This window comes from Thamnophis sirtalis, unplaced genomic scaffold (genome assembly GCF_051295495.1).
Source record: "Thamnophis sirtalis isolate CommonGarterSnake01/CBP01778 unplaced genomic scaffold, rThaSir2_p1.2 scaffold_15, whole genome shotgun sequence".
NCBI classification, from domain to species: Eukaryota; Metazoa; Chordata; class Lepidosauria; order Squamata; family Natricidae; genus Thamnophis; species Thamnophis sirtalis.
The window spans coordinates 22815014-22832230 of record NW_028261395.1 but is presented as its reverse complement, the minus strand read 5'-3'; the positions used below and the strand labels follow the sequence as shown (position 1 = coordinate 22832230).

At 52.8% G+C, this 17217-nt stretch overlaps 2 protein-coding genes across 2 annotated transcripts; one reads left to right on the top strand and one right to left on the bottom strand.

Annotated features, from left to right (window-relative positions):
- The first annotated feature begins 1908 nt into the window (after positions 1-1908).
- On the top strand, positions 1909-3270 carry ADO (2-aminoethanethiol dioxygenase). The gene has a single exon (XM_087702125.1). The coding sequence runs from the start codon at positions 1946-1948 to the stop codon at positions 2696-2698; it is 753 nt and encodes a 250-aa protein (XP_087558251.1). The 5' UTR covers positions 1909-1945; the 3' UTR covers positions 2699-3270.
- Positions 3271-13759: 10489 nt separating this feature from the next.
- Positions 13760-15838, bottom strand: EGR2 (early growth response 2). The gene is made up of 2 exons (XM_014057062.2): positions 15688-15838; positions 13760-14988 (listed from the first exon to the last, which is right to left on the bottom strand). The coding sequence occupies exons 1-2, from the start codon at positions 15836-15838 to the stop codon at positions 13760-13762; spliced, it is 1380 nt and encodes a 459-aa protein (XP_013912537.2).
- Positions 15839-17217: the final 1379 nt, after the last annotated feature.

The window sequence follows — 17217 nt, the reverse complement described above, 5'->3', positions numbered from 1 at the left end:
AAGTTGTGGGTGCTCCAACACTGGAGGTTTTTAAGAGACTGGAGAGTCTGAATTGGTGTAGGGTTTCCTCCTTGTGCAGGAGGTCGGATTAGAAGACCTCCAAGGTCCCTTCCAGCTCTATTCTGATTATTATTCTGATTACTATGAAGAACCCCACAATTCTATTCTAGAGCTTCTGTGAAAGAACACTTGGGATGGTTAAGAACAGACCAGGGCAGTGGTGGGTTCTGGATCCCGTTCCAATCACAACGCTCCAGCTGCTCAGTGGACCGTCGCACAGGCGCTGTACGCACCGTGCATGGAAGCGCCAAAGACTAAAGACAGGCAAGGAGCAAGGGTAGTTAGGTTGGCCCTCCGGAGCACCTGAACGGAACAGTACCCGTTCCGGGCAGGCTTCAGTACACCCGTACCGGGGCATACTGCCTACAACCCACCACTGGACCAGGGGTGGGTTCCAGCTGCCATTACTACCAGTTTTTCTTGCCATGTACATGTATACATCCGAACTAGATTGTGTTGTTTCTCTGTGTCACAGAATATATGCATAATTTTGTATTTATTTTGTCATGTTTATGTAGTGTGTATTGGAGGTGGTGACACTTTTGAGAGCTGTGTGCAACGAAATTTTACTTTTAATATAGGCTGATTAGTGTACATTCAAAGTAACAAAGTTATTTGAAGTCTAAAAAATATAAGTGTATCAAGAAAGAGCGAGAAGCATTCTTTTGTCAGCAGACCTCAGTTAACTGGGAAGTATCTCCACGGTGGGGGGAACCTGGAGAAGAGCAAGTTCTAAAGGCTGGCAGGACCCAACCCTGCTAGGAAAGGCAGAAGGACTTCCAGGTTTGGGGGGGGGGACAGAGACAGAGAAGAGGGAGAGGCAGGAGGTAGGGATAGAGAGAGATAGAGAAAGAGAAGAGAGGGAGGGAGGGAGGGAGAAAGAGAAGAAATAGATGGAGGGAGGGAGAGAGACAGAGAAAGGGAAGGAGGGGAGGGAGACAGTGTTTTCGATCTTGTTTTCTTCCTTTAACCGGGCATCCTTGTTGTCAGAGAGCTTGTAAACTTTCTCAAAGGCCTCTTCCAGATCTCGGAGTCTCCTCTTGAGGCGGCTGATGGTGTTGTCTTTGTCCTTGCCGCTCGTGCGCATCTCTTCGATGCGCTCCTGCAAGGATTTGGTGGTGGTACTGAGGGCGCCGGAGCGCTCCCGCCAATCGGTTATTTCCATCTCTAAGGCCTTGTTTTTATTTTCAAGAGATCGCATCCGGCCGTTGGCTTCGTGCAGAGACGTTTCTAGCTGCTCACACCTGTCCGTGAGATTTTGATTGATTTTCTTCATTTCCTCGGAAGGAGAGGTATGGCTTGCTTCTAGTTGTTGCTTTAAGCTGAGAATTTCCGACTCGTAATACGCTCGGAGATCAGTTATATGCCGGGTATGTTTCTCCCTCAAATTCTGCCTAATCTTGGAGAGCATCAGGGGATCTTCCACGCAAGGCACGGAAAGTTCGTGCTGCGTCAAACGATTATCAGCCGACGGAATCGGGGACCGGGCTTCGGAAGACGGCGTGAGGGTCGATCCCTCCTCCCTCCCCCTCTCTCCCTCCCGTCTCTTTCTCTGTCTCTCTCTCTCTCTCCCTCTCTGTCTCCCCCTCTGTCTGTCTGTTTCCTCTGTGTGTGTCTTTGTCTCTCTTTCTCTCCTTCTCTCTCTCCCTCCTTCTCTCTCTCTTGTTTTTCCCTCCCTCCCCACACACAGAGGAAACAGACAGACAGAGCGGGAGACAGAGAGGGAGAGAGAGTGACAGAGACAGAGAGAGAGACAGAGACGTGAGGGAGAGAGGGGGAGGGAGGAGGGATCGCGCTCCCGGCATTCTCCGCGCGGCGCCTGCGCACATCGTCTCGGCGGCAGCAGCGGCGGCGGCCTCCGTGGGGGCGCAGGCGCGCGTGCGAGATGCCCCGCGACGAGATGGCGGCTTCGCTGATCCAGCGGGTGGCGCGACAGGCGCGGGCGACCTTCGGGGCGGGCTCTTCGGGGGAGGCCTCGGGGGAGCTTCAGCGCCTGCGGGAGCTGCTGGGCCAAGTCAGCGCCGAGGACCTGGGCCTGCAGCCGCGGGGCCCTTCGCTCGGGCCGGGAGCCAGCCAGCCGCCCGTCAGCTACATGCACATCTGCGAGACGGCGCGCTTCAGCATGGGCGTCTTCGTGCTCCGCGCCGGCGCCTGCATCCCTCTGCACGACCACCCGGGCATGCAGGGGCTGCTGAAGGTCCTCTACGGCACCCTCCGCATCGCCTGCTTCGACGAGCAGCCCGAGGAACCTCAGGACGGCCCCGACGCCGCCGCTTCCTCAGACGCCGACGCCTCCGGGGCCGCTTCCTGCCCCGGCCGCCCTCGCCGCCTGCGCGCCCTGCTCCGCTCGCACCGCCTCTACACGGCCTCCGCGCCGCCCTGCCTGCTCTCCCCGCAGCGGGATAACCTGCACCAGATCGCGGCCGAGGGTGCCGGGCCCGCCGCCTTCCTCGACATCCTGGCGCCGCCCTACGACCCGGCCCGCGGACGCGACTGCCACTACTACCGGCTGGCCGACGGGCAGAGCCTCCCGCCCGCAACCGCCCCTCCGTGCGCTCTCTGGCTGCTGGAGACCCCGCAGGCACCCGACTTCTGGTGCGGCGGAGAGCCTTACCCGGGCCCCCGAGTCTACCTCTGAGCCAGGATGGGACGGACGGCCTCCTTGGCTCACTTCGACGGCGGGGCTGCCGAGGGGGACGATGCCCGCCTGGACTTTCTGCTGGGTTTCAACGCCGGGTCTTGTCTGGACTTTCAAGGCCCCCTCCTCCTTCGGGGGTGTAAAACAGCGTTTCTGAGATCATGGATTGACTCCCCCCTTTTATTTTTTTAAACTCCCGTCGAATTATTTTGCACAAAGTTTTATTAAAAGAAGAGAAAAGAGCCTTCTTTTTTTCCTGGTAAAAATTATTTTTTTTCCTTTTAAAACAAACATGCCATCATTCATTCATTCATAGTGTGTCATCATAGTTATAGCTGAGCACCGAATTCTGTGTGTGTGTGTGTGTGTGTGTGTGTGTATAAGGAAGTATGCTCCCTCATGTTTTGGCGGACCAGGTGCTTTGACATAACACTATATGTATGTGTGTGTGTATGTGTATTCTTATTTTAACATTACAACAACCTATCTCCTGCTATAATATTTCTCTTCCTAACTTATTTGCTTTTATACCTTTTATCCATATTCATTTTCTAACCAATGATAAAATAACCCCCCCCATATATTATAATAATAATCAGATTCTTCCTTTCCTTTAATTGTTACTGTTAATCTACTCATTTCTGTACAGTCTAATATTTTCTGAATCCCATTTTTGTCTTTAGGGATTTCTTCCGCTTTCCAATTTTGAGCCTTCTTTGCTGGGTGCGGAATCCTTTTTATATGTGTGTGCTGGGGATCCATTTGGCCAGGGAAAAACAGTAATTCTGTAGTACTGAAAACACACACACACACACACACACACCCTTCCTTTCCTTGTCTCTATTCTTACTTTTCCTGATTTGCTTCCCTGGTTCCACAAAGGAATATTTCAGTGTTGGAAATACTTTCAAAACTCATAGAAGAAAACAGCACCAGAGGCTCTTAAAGCCACTTTTCCTTTTTAATGAATTGATTGTGGCAGGAGGGAGCCATTCCTGAGGCCAGCTGCAAGTCTTCTGCCTTTATATTCACACAGTGTCAGCTGTTTGCCTCCATCAGTTGTAGCTGTTAAACTTGTGGAAGTTTAATCTTGTTCTTTTGTAGGTGGAAGAAAAACTAATTGTAGCTTGGTTTTAAACAGAAGCACCATAGAGGAGGTGGGGATTCAATTTAAGACCAGTTTAGCTACCTGCAGGTCACTCAGCCACTTTCAGCCAGCGAAGAAGAAATGTTGACATTAATGTAGCACAAAGATTGGATTAGTGTTCAGTTTTGAAAACAAGTCTAATATTTGGTGTTTGGATTACTATTGGGTTTTTTTAAGCAAAAGATCTGTTAAATCTCAGCACTGTATAGATTTAGATCCAAGAGCAGCTGTATTTTGATAAAGAGAGTAAAACTACAATTGGTTTTGAGAGAGTGCCTGTTTTCTGGGATCTAAGGTTGAACTCCCAAGCAAGATGCTGCCTGCCACCCAGACTGGGTTGAGGAAGCCTGGTTCCCTCCTGCATCCAGACCTCAGGTCCTTTTTTCTCCATTGTTGTGCCTAGGACCATCTGGGGAGAACTGCTTCGGATGGGACGAAAGGGGATCTTTCCCCTGTTTTCTGCTGGTGGGTGGCAGGGATATAGCAGCTTAAAGGTAAAGGTTCCCCTCGTACATATGTGCTAGTCCTTCCCATTTCTAAGCCGAAGAGCCAGCGCTGTCCAAAGACGTCTCCGTGGTCATGTGGCTGGCATGACTAAACACCGAAGGCACACGGAACGTGGTTACCTTCCCACCAAAGGTGGTCCCTATTTTTCTACTTGCATTTTTACATGCTTTCGAACTGCTAGGTTGGCAGAAGCTGGGACAAGTAACGGGAGCTCACTCCATTATGCAGCGCTAGGGATTCGAACCGCCAAACTGTCATTTTTTCTGATTGACAAGCTCAGCGTCTTAGCCACTGAGCCACGGCATCCCTATAGTAGCTTAGCCTGAGTGGATTCAGCCAATTCAACTCCATTCACTCGTGATTTATTTCAACTGGGGAAAGTCAAATAATTTTTGGGCCGTGGTAAATTAGAATAACGGGTCTGTTCCAGAACAGCATTTGCCTGAAGGCCACAAGACCAGTTCAAGTAACCTTTCCATGGCGTCTAGTTCATTTCTGTGGCTAAGGGGCTCAATGGGCCAGGTGGGGGGAAAAAATCTGAAAATATGTGTATGTGTGTCTTTGTTAATTGAAGTGTTAAGCCTGAAAGATGTTTCACACATGAAAAGAACATGATACAGAAAAATGATAGGTAGCCATGCTACCACTCTTACTGAGTGCCAATAACTCAGCCCTTTGATTTTTAGTGCCACCCTGGAATTGTTCCTGTCTACTTTTTTGTTCCATGCTGTCATTGTTATTTATTGGCACCATGAAGGAGAACAATAAAACCCAGGTCTAAATATCTGTTGAAGCTTTGCTGAACAGAATTCAGATATTGCTCGGTTTACAACGAGGTCATAGTAGTCTGAACCATCTCTTCCACATTGCCAAGAAAAAAGATCTTGTTCTGTAACTGATAGATATAGTACATTTCCTGCAGTTGAAACTATTCACTCGTTCCTTAGTGCAGGGATGTCAAACTCAAGGCCTGGGAGCCGTAGCCGACCCGCAGAATACTTAGAACTGGCCCATGGGAAACAGCAAAGGACTGGCCAGTGGTGCTACTGCCAGCGAAAAGAGACTCTTGAACTCTGTTTTCGGCTGCCACAGCCTCCTGCAACCCTCTGCCAGTGAAAATGGAGCTCAGGAAGGCCCTCCCGAGCTCTGTTTTCACTGGCAGAGGGTTGCAGGAGACTGTGGCAGCTGAAAACGGAGCATGGGAGCCCCGACAGGAATGACGTCAAACCGGCCATGCCCACCCTGGACACCCACCCACCCCAAGGTCAACAGAACCCTGATGCGGCCCTGAATGAAATTGAGTTCAATACCCCTTCCTTATGCAGTATCTGAGAACAAGCACCTTACCACGGAGATGGATTCCCATAAAACTGCACTTTGTTTACAGCACGTTTGTGTCATTTTGTTACATCAAATGGTGCCCAAGGATGATGCCACCCTGTTCAACAACCAACACTGGTGGGAAATCCCAGTGGGGCAAGCTGCCAAAACGGTAGCCTTTTTTTCTGTAAAGGTACTAGGTAAAACATTGAAGTGTGCGTTTTCTCATGATTGTAGCAGCAGAATAAAGTGGAGGAAGTTTTTCTGTTATGGAGGCATCAAAACCGTTTTAAACTTGGCAAAGAGGCATTTTTGCTCTCCCTCCCCTCACACACAAAATGATCATATCTGGGTATGTCTACAAACCTTGAGGGGCTCCAGGGCGTGACCGGTGTAACGTCACTTGGTGTGTTATGCCTTCCTGAGTGGGCGGGTGAGTTAGATCGAGACTGTCCCGTTCCACTTGCGGAGGCCGCTGTGCTCAGTGGAAATCCCTCCTTCCAAGGAACTGCCTGTTGAAGCATTTCCTGCTGAATACCACAGCATTTGACGCGTTGCTTCTGTTTATCTCAAATGTTTATATTTGCCCATACCAGTGACAGTTATTGCAAAGAGCAGTAGAAAAGAACAAGTTAAAACACTGGACCTCACGTTTAACCTCTCGACCCATAAGATCTCACAGATTAGGCCTCCTCCGAGTGCCATCTGCCAGCCAGTGCCGGCTGGCAACTACGCGGAGGAGAGCCTTTTCAGTAGCAGCTCCGACCCTCTGGAACGATCTCCCCGTGGAGATTCGTACCCTCACCACCCTTCAGACCTTCCGCACAGCCCTCAAGATCTGGCTATCCCGCCAGGCCTGGGGGTAAGACCATAGTCCGCCCCCACCCGAATGTTGTATGAATGTTGCTTGGTTTTAATTATATATTGTGTTTTTATGTTATTGTATGTCTTCCCCTCCCATACAAGTTGTTAGCCGCCCTGAGTCCCCTCAGGGAAAAGGGCGGCCTATAAATAAACTCAACTGAACTGAACTGAACTGAACTGAACTCAACCCAGGATAAAAGGCATGTGTTCTTAACATCCAGTAAAAGGCAGCGGTCCCCAACCTTTTGGGCATCGGACCGGTTCCGTGGAGAAAAGGTTTTTCTCTAGACTGGAGGGGATGTGCTTTTGTGGATCGATAGGGCTTTGTTTGTTTGCATGGCCCCGTTTCTGGCATGCCGCAGACTGGAGCCAATGCATGGACCAGGAGTTGGCAACCCCTGCTTTAGGAAGCTGTTTTAAAGCCTGGTAAATGTGTGCTAGTTGTTCCTGACTCTAGGGGGTGGTGCTCATCTCTGTTTCAAAGCCAAAGAGCCGGTGCTGTCCGAAGACGTCTCTGTGGTCATGTGGCTGGCATGAATAAACACCAAAGGCGCATGGAACGCTGTTACCTTCCCACCAAAGGTAGTCCCTATTTTTCTATTTGCATTTTTTACATGCTTTTGAACTGCAGAAGCTGGGACAAGTAATGGGAGCTCACTCCGTTATGTAGCACTAGGGATTCGAACCACTGAACTGCTGGCCTTTCTGATAGACAACTTCAGTGTCTTAGCCACTGAGCCACTGCAACCCTATTAAAGCCTGGACTTTCTTCTAAATAAACATATAGCCTATTAGTTCCTTTAATTTTATAAGCCAGTCTGTTAAATATATCACATAGTCTTTTTTTTTCTCCTCCTTTTTCTTTTGTTTTGCACCTGTGCTCACAAAAACACCACTTTCCTTTTTGTAAATTGAATTCGCACTCGCTCCACAGCAGTGTTATCTTTAGAATCTACCCCCAAATTGTGGCTTTCTAAAGCAGAGATTTTGACCTGAGAAGGTCGAATGATTTTGAGCCTTTTCAGACATGCCTTCTCTGTTCCCCCTCAAAGGGTTAATCCCAAGTTTCTCACAAGAAATATTTTATACATTCGACACAAGAGTATGTTAGAACCACTTTTTTTCCTCCTTCAACCCTTTCGATCTGATTCAAATAGATTTAACAACATGGGTTTGGCCTTCTGGGACTGGCTTCACACATCGGGCCAAGCCCAGCGTTAGAGCCAAAGTGCTGTGCAAAACTGGCAAAGTGTGTGTGTGGGGGGAGGCAACCAGGTGACCCACAAAGTGTGTGGGGGGGGGAGGCAACCAGGTGACCCACAGATAGGCACCTTGCATGAAACAGCCACTCGTAGCGAGGAGAAGCTGTGCTTCTGTAACTGAACAAAAGTTTCCTTTTAGGGTTTGGAAAAGTTCCTGGAAGGATGGTTTTTCACTTACTAGCAGCAATCAAGTCCTAAATCCAGGGATTCACAAGGTGCATTGATCTGAATATGTGTACGACCGATGGACATGTTTTTATGTAAGGTCATAATAAAAGGTAAAAATTCCCCCTCTCCAGCCATTTCTGACTGTAGGGAGCGCTGCTCATTGCCATTTCTTGATTGAGGGAGTCAGCGTTGGCTAAAGATGCTTTGGTGGCCATGTGGCCAGCATGGCTATGCACCGAGGCACAGGCCATGCTGTTTTACCTTCCCAACAAAGTGGTACCTATTTATCTACTCTTACGAGCTGCAGTGGTGCAGTGGTTAGAATGAAGAATTGCAGGCTGGCTCTGCACACTGCCAGGAGTTCAATCCTCACCAGGCTCAAGGTTGAACTCTTGCCTTGCATCCTTCCGAGGTCAGTAAAATGAGGACCCAGATTGCTGGGGGCAATATGTAAACTGGTAGGTTGGCAGGATCTGGGGCAAAGATGAGATGTTCACCCTGTTATGCAACATTTGGGTTTTGAAGTGCCAACCTTTGGTTGACAAGCCCAACATCTGCACCACTAGGCTTCCATGCTCTCCATCCCCCCCCCTTAACAGGTCTCAATAAGGACCAGTTAATTGATGTAACGAAAGAAAGACAGACCAAAAGAATGGTCAAGTGAGCCATTGGTGCTGATGCATAAGTTAGCATTATAATGAATACAAGTGCCTGGTCAGAGGTTAATTTAAAACAAACCAGGAATGTAAGGTGGCTTCTTCATTTAGATCAGCCACTCTTAAGGAACAAACGTGGATTTTGCATCCCCTCCTTTATCATGACAAGACCTCATGATTTTTGGGAAAGTCTCCATAGTGCAGGCTGCCTGGAGAAGGAGAGAGATGGAATAATAGCATTGCTAATGTGTCCGATCCGGCATGCATCTGGTGAACGTAAGGGAATTGCTTCATCACCATTTTGTGTTCATGTGGCGACTGGCCCTTCCCTTAATTTGCTACTCCAGAATCCAGCCAAGTGTTGTGGCCTGCCAGCGGCCAGCAGATCTGGCAGCAGATTCGGATAGTGAGGAGGTTGGGGAGGAAATGGGCCAGTCCTGGAGTCTGGGGAAGGCTCTAATGAGGGCTTTGTGTTGGAGGCAGAGAAGAGGCCAGGACCATATGCCAGTTATCAGATGCCTTCAGAGTCAGACAGCAGTGAGGCAGAGGAACAGCTGGAGCCTGTTCTCAGTGTGCGCATGCACAGAGTTGCCAGATGAAGGGAACAGCTAAAGAACAGGGGTCAACTTATGAATAAGGTAGATGATGAACGGCCCCTCTCAGAGGAAATAAAAAGAGGAGTGAAAGGGAAGTGGAGTTTGCAGGAGACAATTAGTTTACTTCATTGGTTCGGGACTCTCTGAGACTCCTTGCCAAATTTTGCAGATATCGGCCTGGCAGCTCTCCAAGCCAGATAAGGTTTGTGACTGTAAATCCTCCCTTAAAAGACTTTGCTGGATGTGAATGATTAGAATTCACAATAAATTAATAAAAGGGGCTTTTGTCGGGATAAGGAGTTTCTTTCATGTTATTGGGAAGCCTCCGTCAGAACAGTCACCAAGTTTTTGATCCGGTGAGCTCTCAATTCCTCTAGGATGGTGAGTTTTAGCAATGGAATGGATGGTCTAGAATCATCCGTGTGCCCCAATGAGTTCTACAGAATGCTTACAGCATCACCCAACAGCAACAATGATAATAATAAACATCTGCCTATCCCAGGTCCTTGAGAAGGACTCTCTAGGTGGACAAAATGCCAAATCCAGACTAAACATCTGGCTGACTGTGGGACATGATAATGATGATAATGATGATGATGATGATGTCTTCAGAGACCCCAAAGCCCACCATGGTTGGACAAGCTGAAAGGAAACAAGAAGGCTGCCAGTGGCCAAGGAGATGGATTGGATTCTGACAGCAATGAATGATCCCCTGAGAGATTTCAGAAGGCCAACTGGGGAACGAGTAAAGCTGGAGAAAACCTATTCATGTCATTGCTAAGCATCAACACCAGCTGAGGGGCACTTCAGCCACCTCTTCAAATCTCCAATTCATTCTGGACTCTTGATTGACTCCACAGATACACAATCACACACTCTTCTCAACTGCTGTACCCAAGTGGTTTGCTCCTGCTCCTTTCTAGGGTGCGTTTTCAACATTCTGGCTCCCCCTAATACCCCGGCATCTCCTAGTGGCCTCCCATCCAAGCACTGAGAGAAGAACAACAGGGGAAATGACATCAGGGCTCTGAACGAATCCTGGTGTCACCATGCCAGAGGCTCTCGGAAATTCCTGGCTTTACAAAAATGCATTGAAAGGCTCACTGAATCAGGGCCACTCCCTCCGTTCTTTCCTCAGAGACCCATGTCCTGACCTAGGCTTCCTTAAAAAGAAAGAAGCCGAATCTTGGTCCTGCAAAAATCCCTTTTATTTACATGACTGTGAAGTCAGCAAGGCTTTAGCAAACAGTCTTTCCAAGGAATATTTATCAACACGAACCTTATCTTGTTTGGAGAGCTGCCAGATAACTAGTTTCCAAACACAGGGCAAAGCAACACTTAGTACAGAGTCTCTTATAGACACAAACAGAACTTTCCACTCTTGAACTGACTGAATGAACTAATTGTTTCCTACAAAAGCCCACTCCCCGTTCGCCCCCTTTTTGTTTCCTATGGGAGGGGCCAATAGCAATAGCAATAGCAGTAGACTTATATACCGCTTCATAGGGCTTTCAGCCCTCTCTAAGCGGTTTACAGAGAGTCAGCATATTGCCCCCAACAATCTGGGTCCTCATTTTACCCACCTCGGAAGGATGGAAGGCTGAGTCAACCCTGAGCCGGTGAGATTTGAACCGCTGAACTGCTGATCTAGCAGTAGCCTGCAGTGCTGCATTTAACCACTGCGCCACCTCACCTCAATCACCTCCAAGGTGTGACTTTACTCTTAAGTTGACCCTGCTTTCTTAATTGTTCTTGTCTTCTGGCAGCTCCACACATGTGCACACTGGGAACAGGAGCCAGCTGTTCTTCAGCCTCACTGCTGTCCAGCTCCCTCTCTGCCTCCGATACAGAGCCCTTGTCTGAGCTTTCCTCAACCCCCGGGACTGCCCCAGGTTCCTCCCAAACCCCCGGGACTGCCCCAGGTTCCTCCCAAACCTCCTCACTGTCCGACTCTGCTGCCAGCTCCACTGTCCATGGCGGGCCACAACATTTCAAAGGCCCTTAAATCTCTGCTGCTCAGAATCAGGTACCAAGACTAGTGTCAGGGTTCCAAATATCACCCAAAATTACCTGACAACTAGCATCAATAGCACAGCATCGTGCTCTTTGAAGTAATTTTCATCAACATGTAATTTTCATTAAAAAAATTACTTGCCTATCCGGCTTCTGAAGCAGCCTCTCCCCACGTGTGGCTTTGTTTATTTCCACAGCCTGCTTAAAATTAGCTTGCCTGCAGTCATGGAACAGCAGTGAGTCAAGGGCCACCCCCGCCGGTACGAACACCGGGTCTATTTATTGCAACTGGGGGAAATCCTGTGTGCTCAGACCAAGCACAACCACCGTAAATATGGATCCACCCTTGGGGTAGTTTTTTCCCTCCAGTATTGTCAGGGGAATTTGGATGGTGCTGTTGTGGCCCACCAGTGTAGCTGGCAGCAGTTTCGGACAGGAAGGAGGCTGGGGAGGAAACTGGACTAGTCCTGGAGGTTGGGGAAGGCTCTGATGAGGGCTCTGTGTCAGAGGCAGAGAGAGGGCCAGGGCTGTCCAACAGTTATCAGCTGCTTTCAGAGTCAGACATCAGTGAGGCAGATGAACAACTGGAGCCTGTTCCCAGTGTGCACATGCACAGAGTTGCCAGATGAAGGGAACAGCTAAAGAACAGGGGTTGACTTGGGATTAAAGCCACAGTTGAATGATGAATGGCCCCTCCCAGAGAAAATAAAAGAGGAGCGAAAGGGGAGTGGAGTTTGCAGGAGACAATTATTTCACTTAATTGGTTTGTGACTCCTTGCCAAGTTTTGCAGATATCGGCCCGTCAGAGCTCCAAGCCAGATAAGGTCTGTGACTGGAAATCCTTCCTCGAAAGACTTTGCTGAATGTGAATGAGCAGAATTCATGGGTCAGAACAGGTGCTTTGCCACATAAGCATGACCACAGAGTCTTCCTGCCATATTGGCCACAGAGTCTTCCTTCCTATGTCAGTCTTTCCCAAGTTGACAGGCGCTCCTGGCTTTGGCACTGCACAGGCTCTACACCTCCCCTTTTGGTACCAACTTGGCTATACATTCAGATTAAAGAAGCTGTGGCAGGGGTGAAATTCAGCAGGTTCTGACAGGTTCTGGACAACCGGTAGTGGAAATGGTGAGCATTTTGGACTTTGGAGATCCGGCAAATACCACCCTGGCTGGCCCCAGAGTGGGGTGGGAATGGGGATTTTGCAGTATCTTTCCCCTGCCACACCCACTAAGCCATGCCCACAGTAGTAAAAAATTGAATTTCACCACTGAGCTGTGGATAACAACAATGGCCTCTGAGTCAATCTCCAGAGCCAAACACTGGAAGGCCTAGAATCTCTCTCTTTCCTAGTGACTTTTTCACGCTTTGCAGGAAGCCTCTCTCTCTCACACGCTTATCCCAGGCTCTGCAAGAGCATTTGTTGGTCACTACATGGTGCCCATCTGTAGAATTGGTGTGGGTTCTTTAACACAGACAGAACCTGATGGTGCCCTTCTGGTGGTCATTTTCTACAGAAATCATTTTATTCCCATTATATTCACAAATACTGATTTATTTTGTGGGAGGGAGGGAAGAGTTAGCGATTGTGTCTCCTTAGATGAAATATTTTCTTTTTCAACCATCCTCCAGGACTCAGATATATTTTTTTTGCCAGCCTGAAAAATTATTTATATTTTACCATTCTTTTTTTAATTATTATATTTGACAGAAGCAACATTTAATGTCAGTCGGGGAGGGGGGAAGGCGGCAATCTTCAGTGCATACAAAAATAGACCTTTTTTTCTTTTTATAAAAACGTGAATATTAAGAGGCACCCCTCCCTTCATGATTAAAACCTGACATTCCTCACGCCCCCCCACCCCAGGATTAATAAGGCAACCAATTTAACATGCAGTCACGTTCCACATATTTAAAAAGGCACCGAGGACAGCTCAGAAAAGTTACAGACCTGCACCCAGGAATTCTCCCTCCCGAGAGAGAGAAATGGAGTTCTCTCTGCTTAGCGGGCTTGGAAAACGGGGCGCCTTTTCCCACCCACCCCCCTTTGCTATGAATTAAGTTTTCAAGAACGCGCAAAGGAAAATATAGCCAAGGGGAAATAATTGCTGCGGAGGGAAAGGATGAATTATTTTGAAACCAGGAATTCCCCCCACCCGCAGAGGAATAAATATTGCCTGTTGTCTCGCCCAGCCCGCATTGCACTCGCTCTCTTGTCTCTCAGTCCGACACCGATTTTTTCAAGTAAAAGTTTTCCGCAGCCGTCCCGACGACGGAGACTTGCGCTGGCCGCTCCCCGTCTTGCGCCGCGCCAAGTCCTGCGGCTCCCGGCTCTAAAGTGCACACGGTCCTCCCTCCGTCCTGTTGGCCCGTCGCCGGCTGCCCCTCCGGAGAGAGCCCCCTTCCCCAGGCGGCGCTTCCCAAGCGCTCCCGCGATCCCGAGGGCAGCTTCCGCGGTTACCTGCCGGGGAAAGTGAGCGCGGGGTCCAGGCGCAGCAGCCCGGTGCCCGAACCAGCCGTCCGAAGCCTCAAGGCGTCCGCGTCCGAGCGCCGCACGAAGGCAGACCGGCTGCGCCGGGGCCGGGTGTAACCTGGGGCGCCCCGACGGCTGCGGCGGCGGCACCGGCGACCTTGCGCTCCTTCTGCCGCAGGTGGATCTTGGTGTGCCGCTTGCGCTCATCGCTGCGGGCGAACTTCCTGCCGCAGAAATCGCAGGCGAAGGGTTTCTCGCCGGTGTGCGTGCGGATGTGGGTGGTGAGGTGGTCGCTGCGACTGAAGTTGCGCATGCAGATGCGGCACTGGAAGGGCTTGTGGCCCGTGTGGATGCGGATGTGGCGGGTCAGTTCGTCGGAGCGCGAGAAGCGGCGATCGCAGCCCTCGGCCGGGCATGGGTAGGGTCGCTCGTGCACCGGCGTCTTGCTGGGCCGGTTGGGGTACTTGCGCGGCCTTAGGATGGGGCGTAGCGGCAGGCTGCCCGGGCCCCCGTAGGCACCCGGCGCCAGGCGCGCACTGACCGCCGTCCCTGAGGAGGGCCCTTCGCTCAGCCCGCTCGGGGGTGCGCCCAACGTGAAGTTGCGGATGGTGGAGAGAGGCGTGAGCGGCGGCGGGACGCGCACCGAATCCAGGGAGCAGGGAAAAGGCTTGCGCTCCGGCGGGCCGTGGAAGTCGCGCTGGCTGCACGGCGGCGGCGGTGGCGGCGGCTGGAAGAAGCCCGCGTACTCCGGGATCATGGAGAAGAGGCCGGCGGGGTCTGGTCCCACCGACCCCACGCTCTTGGGGGAGTGGTGGTAGGAAGGGGGCGGCGGATAGGATCCCGTTGAGGCGGCCAGGAAGGGCGAGGAGCCGTCGGACGGCGCCGGCTGCTGCGCCTGGCCTTGATAAAGCTCCCCGCAGGCGGAGTAAGGCGGCGGCGGCGGCTGCCCCTGCGGCGAGTAGAGATGCTCCAGGTCCCCGGCAGCCAGCGCCATGGCGCATCCGTGCCCCGCGGGGCTGGATCCGGCGGTGGAGGATGGAACCGCCGCGGCAGAGGCCGGGGATGCTGTCGACGGCGCGGCCACTCCCTGCAGGATGCCCGCGCTGACCAAGTTGAGGATGCCGTCGGCCGCGTAGCAGCTGGCGCCGGGATACGGAGGGTCGATGGAGAACTTGCCCATGTAGGTGAAGGATTGGCTACGCGGAGGCGGCGGCGCGAAACCGCTGCAGGCGTATTGCAAGTCCAGCGTTCGTTTGTCGCTCATGTCAGCACCGATCAGGCCATCTGGAGGATGGAGGGAAGAGAAAGGTCGTCACCACCGCGCAGCCGGAGCTCTCCTTGGGATACCCCCCCCCCCCGCCCAGACAGCCTTGGCTGCTGCGCAATTTAGGATCGCTGTGCGCTTGAAGCCAGGCGGAGGGTTTAAGTTCTCCAACCCGCCCGCCCTGCGCTAGCTCCTCTTCCCTTTAGCTGACCAGCGCCCGGGTTAGATGAGCTGGCCCTCCAAGCACAGGTCCTTTCCCTGCGCCCGATCCTACAAGCTCTCAAGTTCTGACCCTTAGGGGCAAAGAGAAGGACTCGAAGTTCTGCCACCCAGGCTGAGTCCACAGTGAAAAGCGGAACTCGGTGATCGCAGAGATTTGGCTCTCAGCTCATATAGCGGCCCCGCGACCCAAGGCGGCCATGCGATTACTATTAGTTGGAAGCTGCTCGTTGGTCCCAGCTTCTTGGGCAGAAACCCGAAGCGGTCTCGAAGGTCCGGACTTTGGAAGCGACCAGCGCGCCGCTGCCGCCGCTTTAGGAAGTCTCCAGAGAAAGGGGCCAGCTGAAGTCCGCCGGTGCCCGTCAGTGGGCGCGGGAGTCCGGCCGCCCCGTCCACTTATACTTCCCCCCCTCCCCCGTGGGCGCCCCCGCCTTCGGTTCTTCCCCTCCCCGGTCATGCCAAGGCCGAAGGCCCCGCGGGAGAAGGGAAGGGGCACTTACCGCTGAGCTGGTCAAACGGTCCGCCCAGGTCCACGCTGGGAAAACCGATGACTGACGGCGGCAGGGCGTCTTCCGTGGGATAAAGGCCTTCGGGAAGGTGCACCAGCCCGCTGAGGGTGACGGGGATTTTGTCGACTGCCTTGGCGGTCATCCTGGAGTGAAGGAGCCCCCCTCCCCAACCTGGTCCAGGGGCCGCTTATTCCCCCAGGGAACGGGCCGAGCCGTCTTTTCCCCCCACGGAGGGTGGGGTGGGGGCTGAGATGCTTATCTAGGGCAAGGGGTGGGTGGGGGGCTCCTGGAAACAGGTGGGGGAAGCCACATGGGCCAAGCGCCGACAGCGGGGCTCCGGCGCTCCGTCCGCTCCCTCGTTGCGCTCTTTTTGGATCGCTTGCAGCTACCGGGCAACTGCCAAGTCCGCGCCAAGTATTTATGGGGCGGAGGGTGAATGCCGCGACGTCACTGCCCATATAAGGACTGAGGAAGAGGGGAAGGGCGGGGGCTCGCCGTCACGTGGCCAATTAGCACGGAGCGCCCGGGGGCGGGGTGGGAGGGGGGCTGGAGCCCCACGCGGGTCCGGGCATGAGAGCGCAGGGTGGCCGGGGCCGGTCCGGAGATACGGCGAGGGGGGCGAGTCCGGCCATGCGAGCCCCGCCAAACAAGGGCAATATCCGGCTCCACCCGCGCTGCCTTTAAGCGGAGCCTTCCGGGGAAAAGCGGGGGCGACCGAGGAAGAGGCGCGACCCTCCCGCCCCCTGGCCTGGCTGCCCGCCCGCCCGCCTCTCCCGGCGGCCGAGGAGTCGGGATGGGCTGCCGCTGCTCACCCACTCACGCACCCCCGGCGACTGGAGCTCCCGCGACCCCTCTGCAGGGCGCTTGGGCAAGGGGCGTAGAGCGGGCGAGGGGCGCCCGCTTGGAGTGCCCGAATAAGAGAAAGGGGCCAGCCGGCTGTGCCAACTGAGTTGGACAGCTCCGGTTGGTCGGGTAGGTGAGCATCCTGCAGCGGTGCCGACTGGCTGACTTCCGCAGGGGCTACTACCGGGCGCTGCCCCGATGGGGTGTAGACGCTGCTTTTCCTCCGGGGTGGCTCCTGAGGATGGGCGAATCTCCGCGTCTCCCACGGGCTTCCGAAAGACCCAGCCTCCTGCTCCTGCAACTATTACTAAGCTGTTCCTTCTCCCAAAGGAGCGGCCGTCTTGGCATGCTCAGAGGCGCTCTCTACCTTGGACTCACGGGCGACTCACCTCCTCCCTCCGCCCGTCTCGGCAGCCTGGGCTTCCCGCCAAGCTCTGCTGCGGGCGAGTAGAAAAACCCCAGCCGTCTTAGAATGGCTGGGTCCCCGGAGTAGCGGCGGTCCTCCGGTCGGAGGAATTGGGAGAACCGATTACAGTGAAAAGGGCGGGCGGAGACCCGGAGAGAGTGATCGTCATCCGGGAAGTCGCCACATCTTCTCCGCCAGCTTCTATGCCGCTACTCCGGTCTCCGCGCTGCTGCGTCGGAGTGGGCGAACGCTCGCCGTTCTTGCTCTCTGGC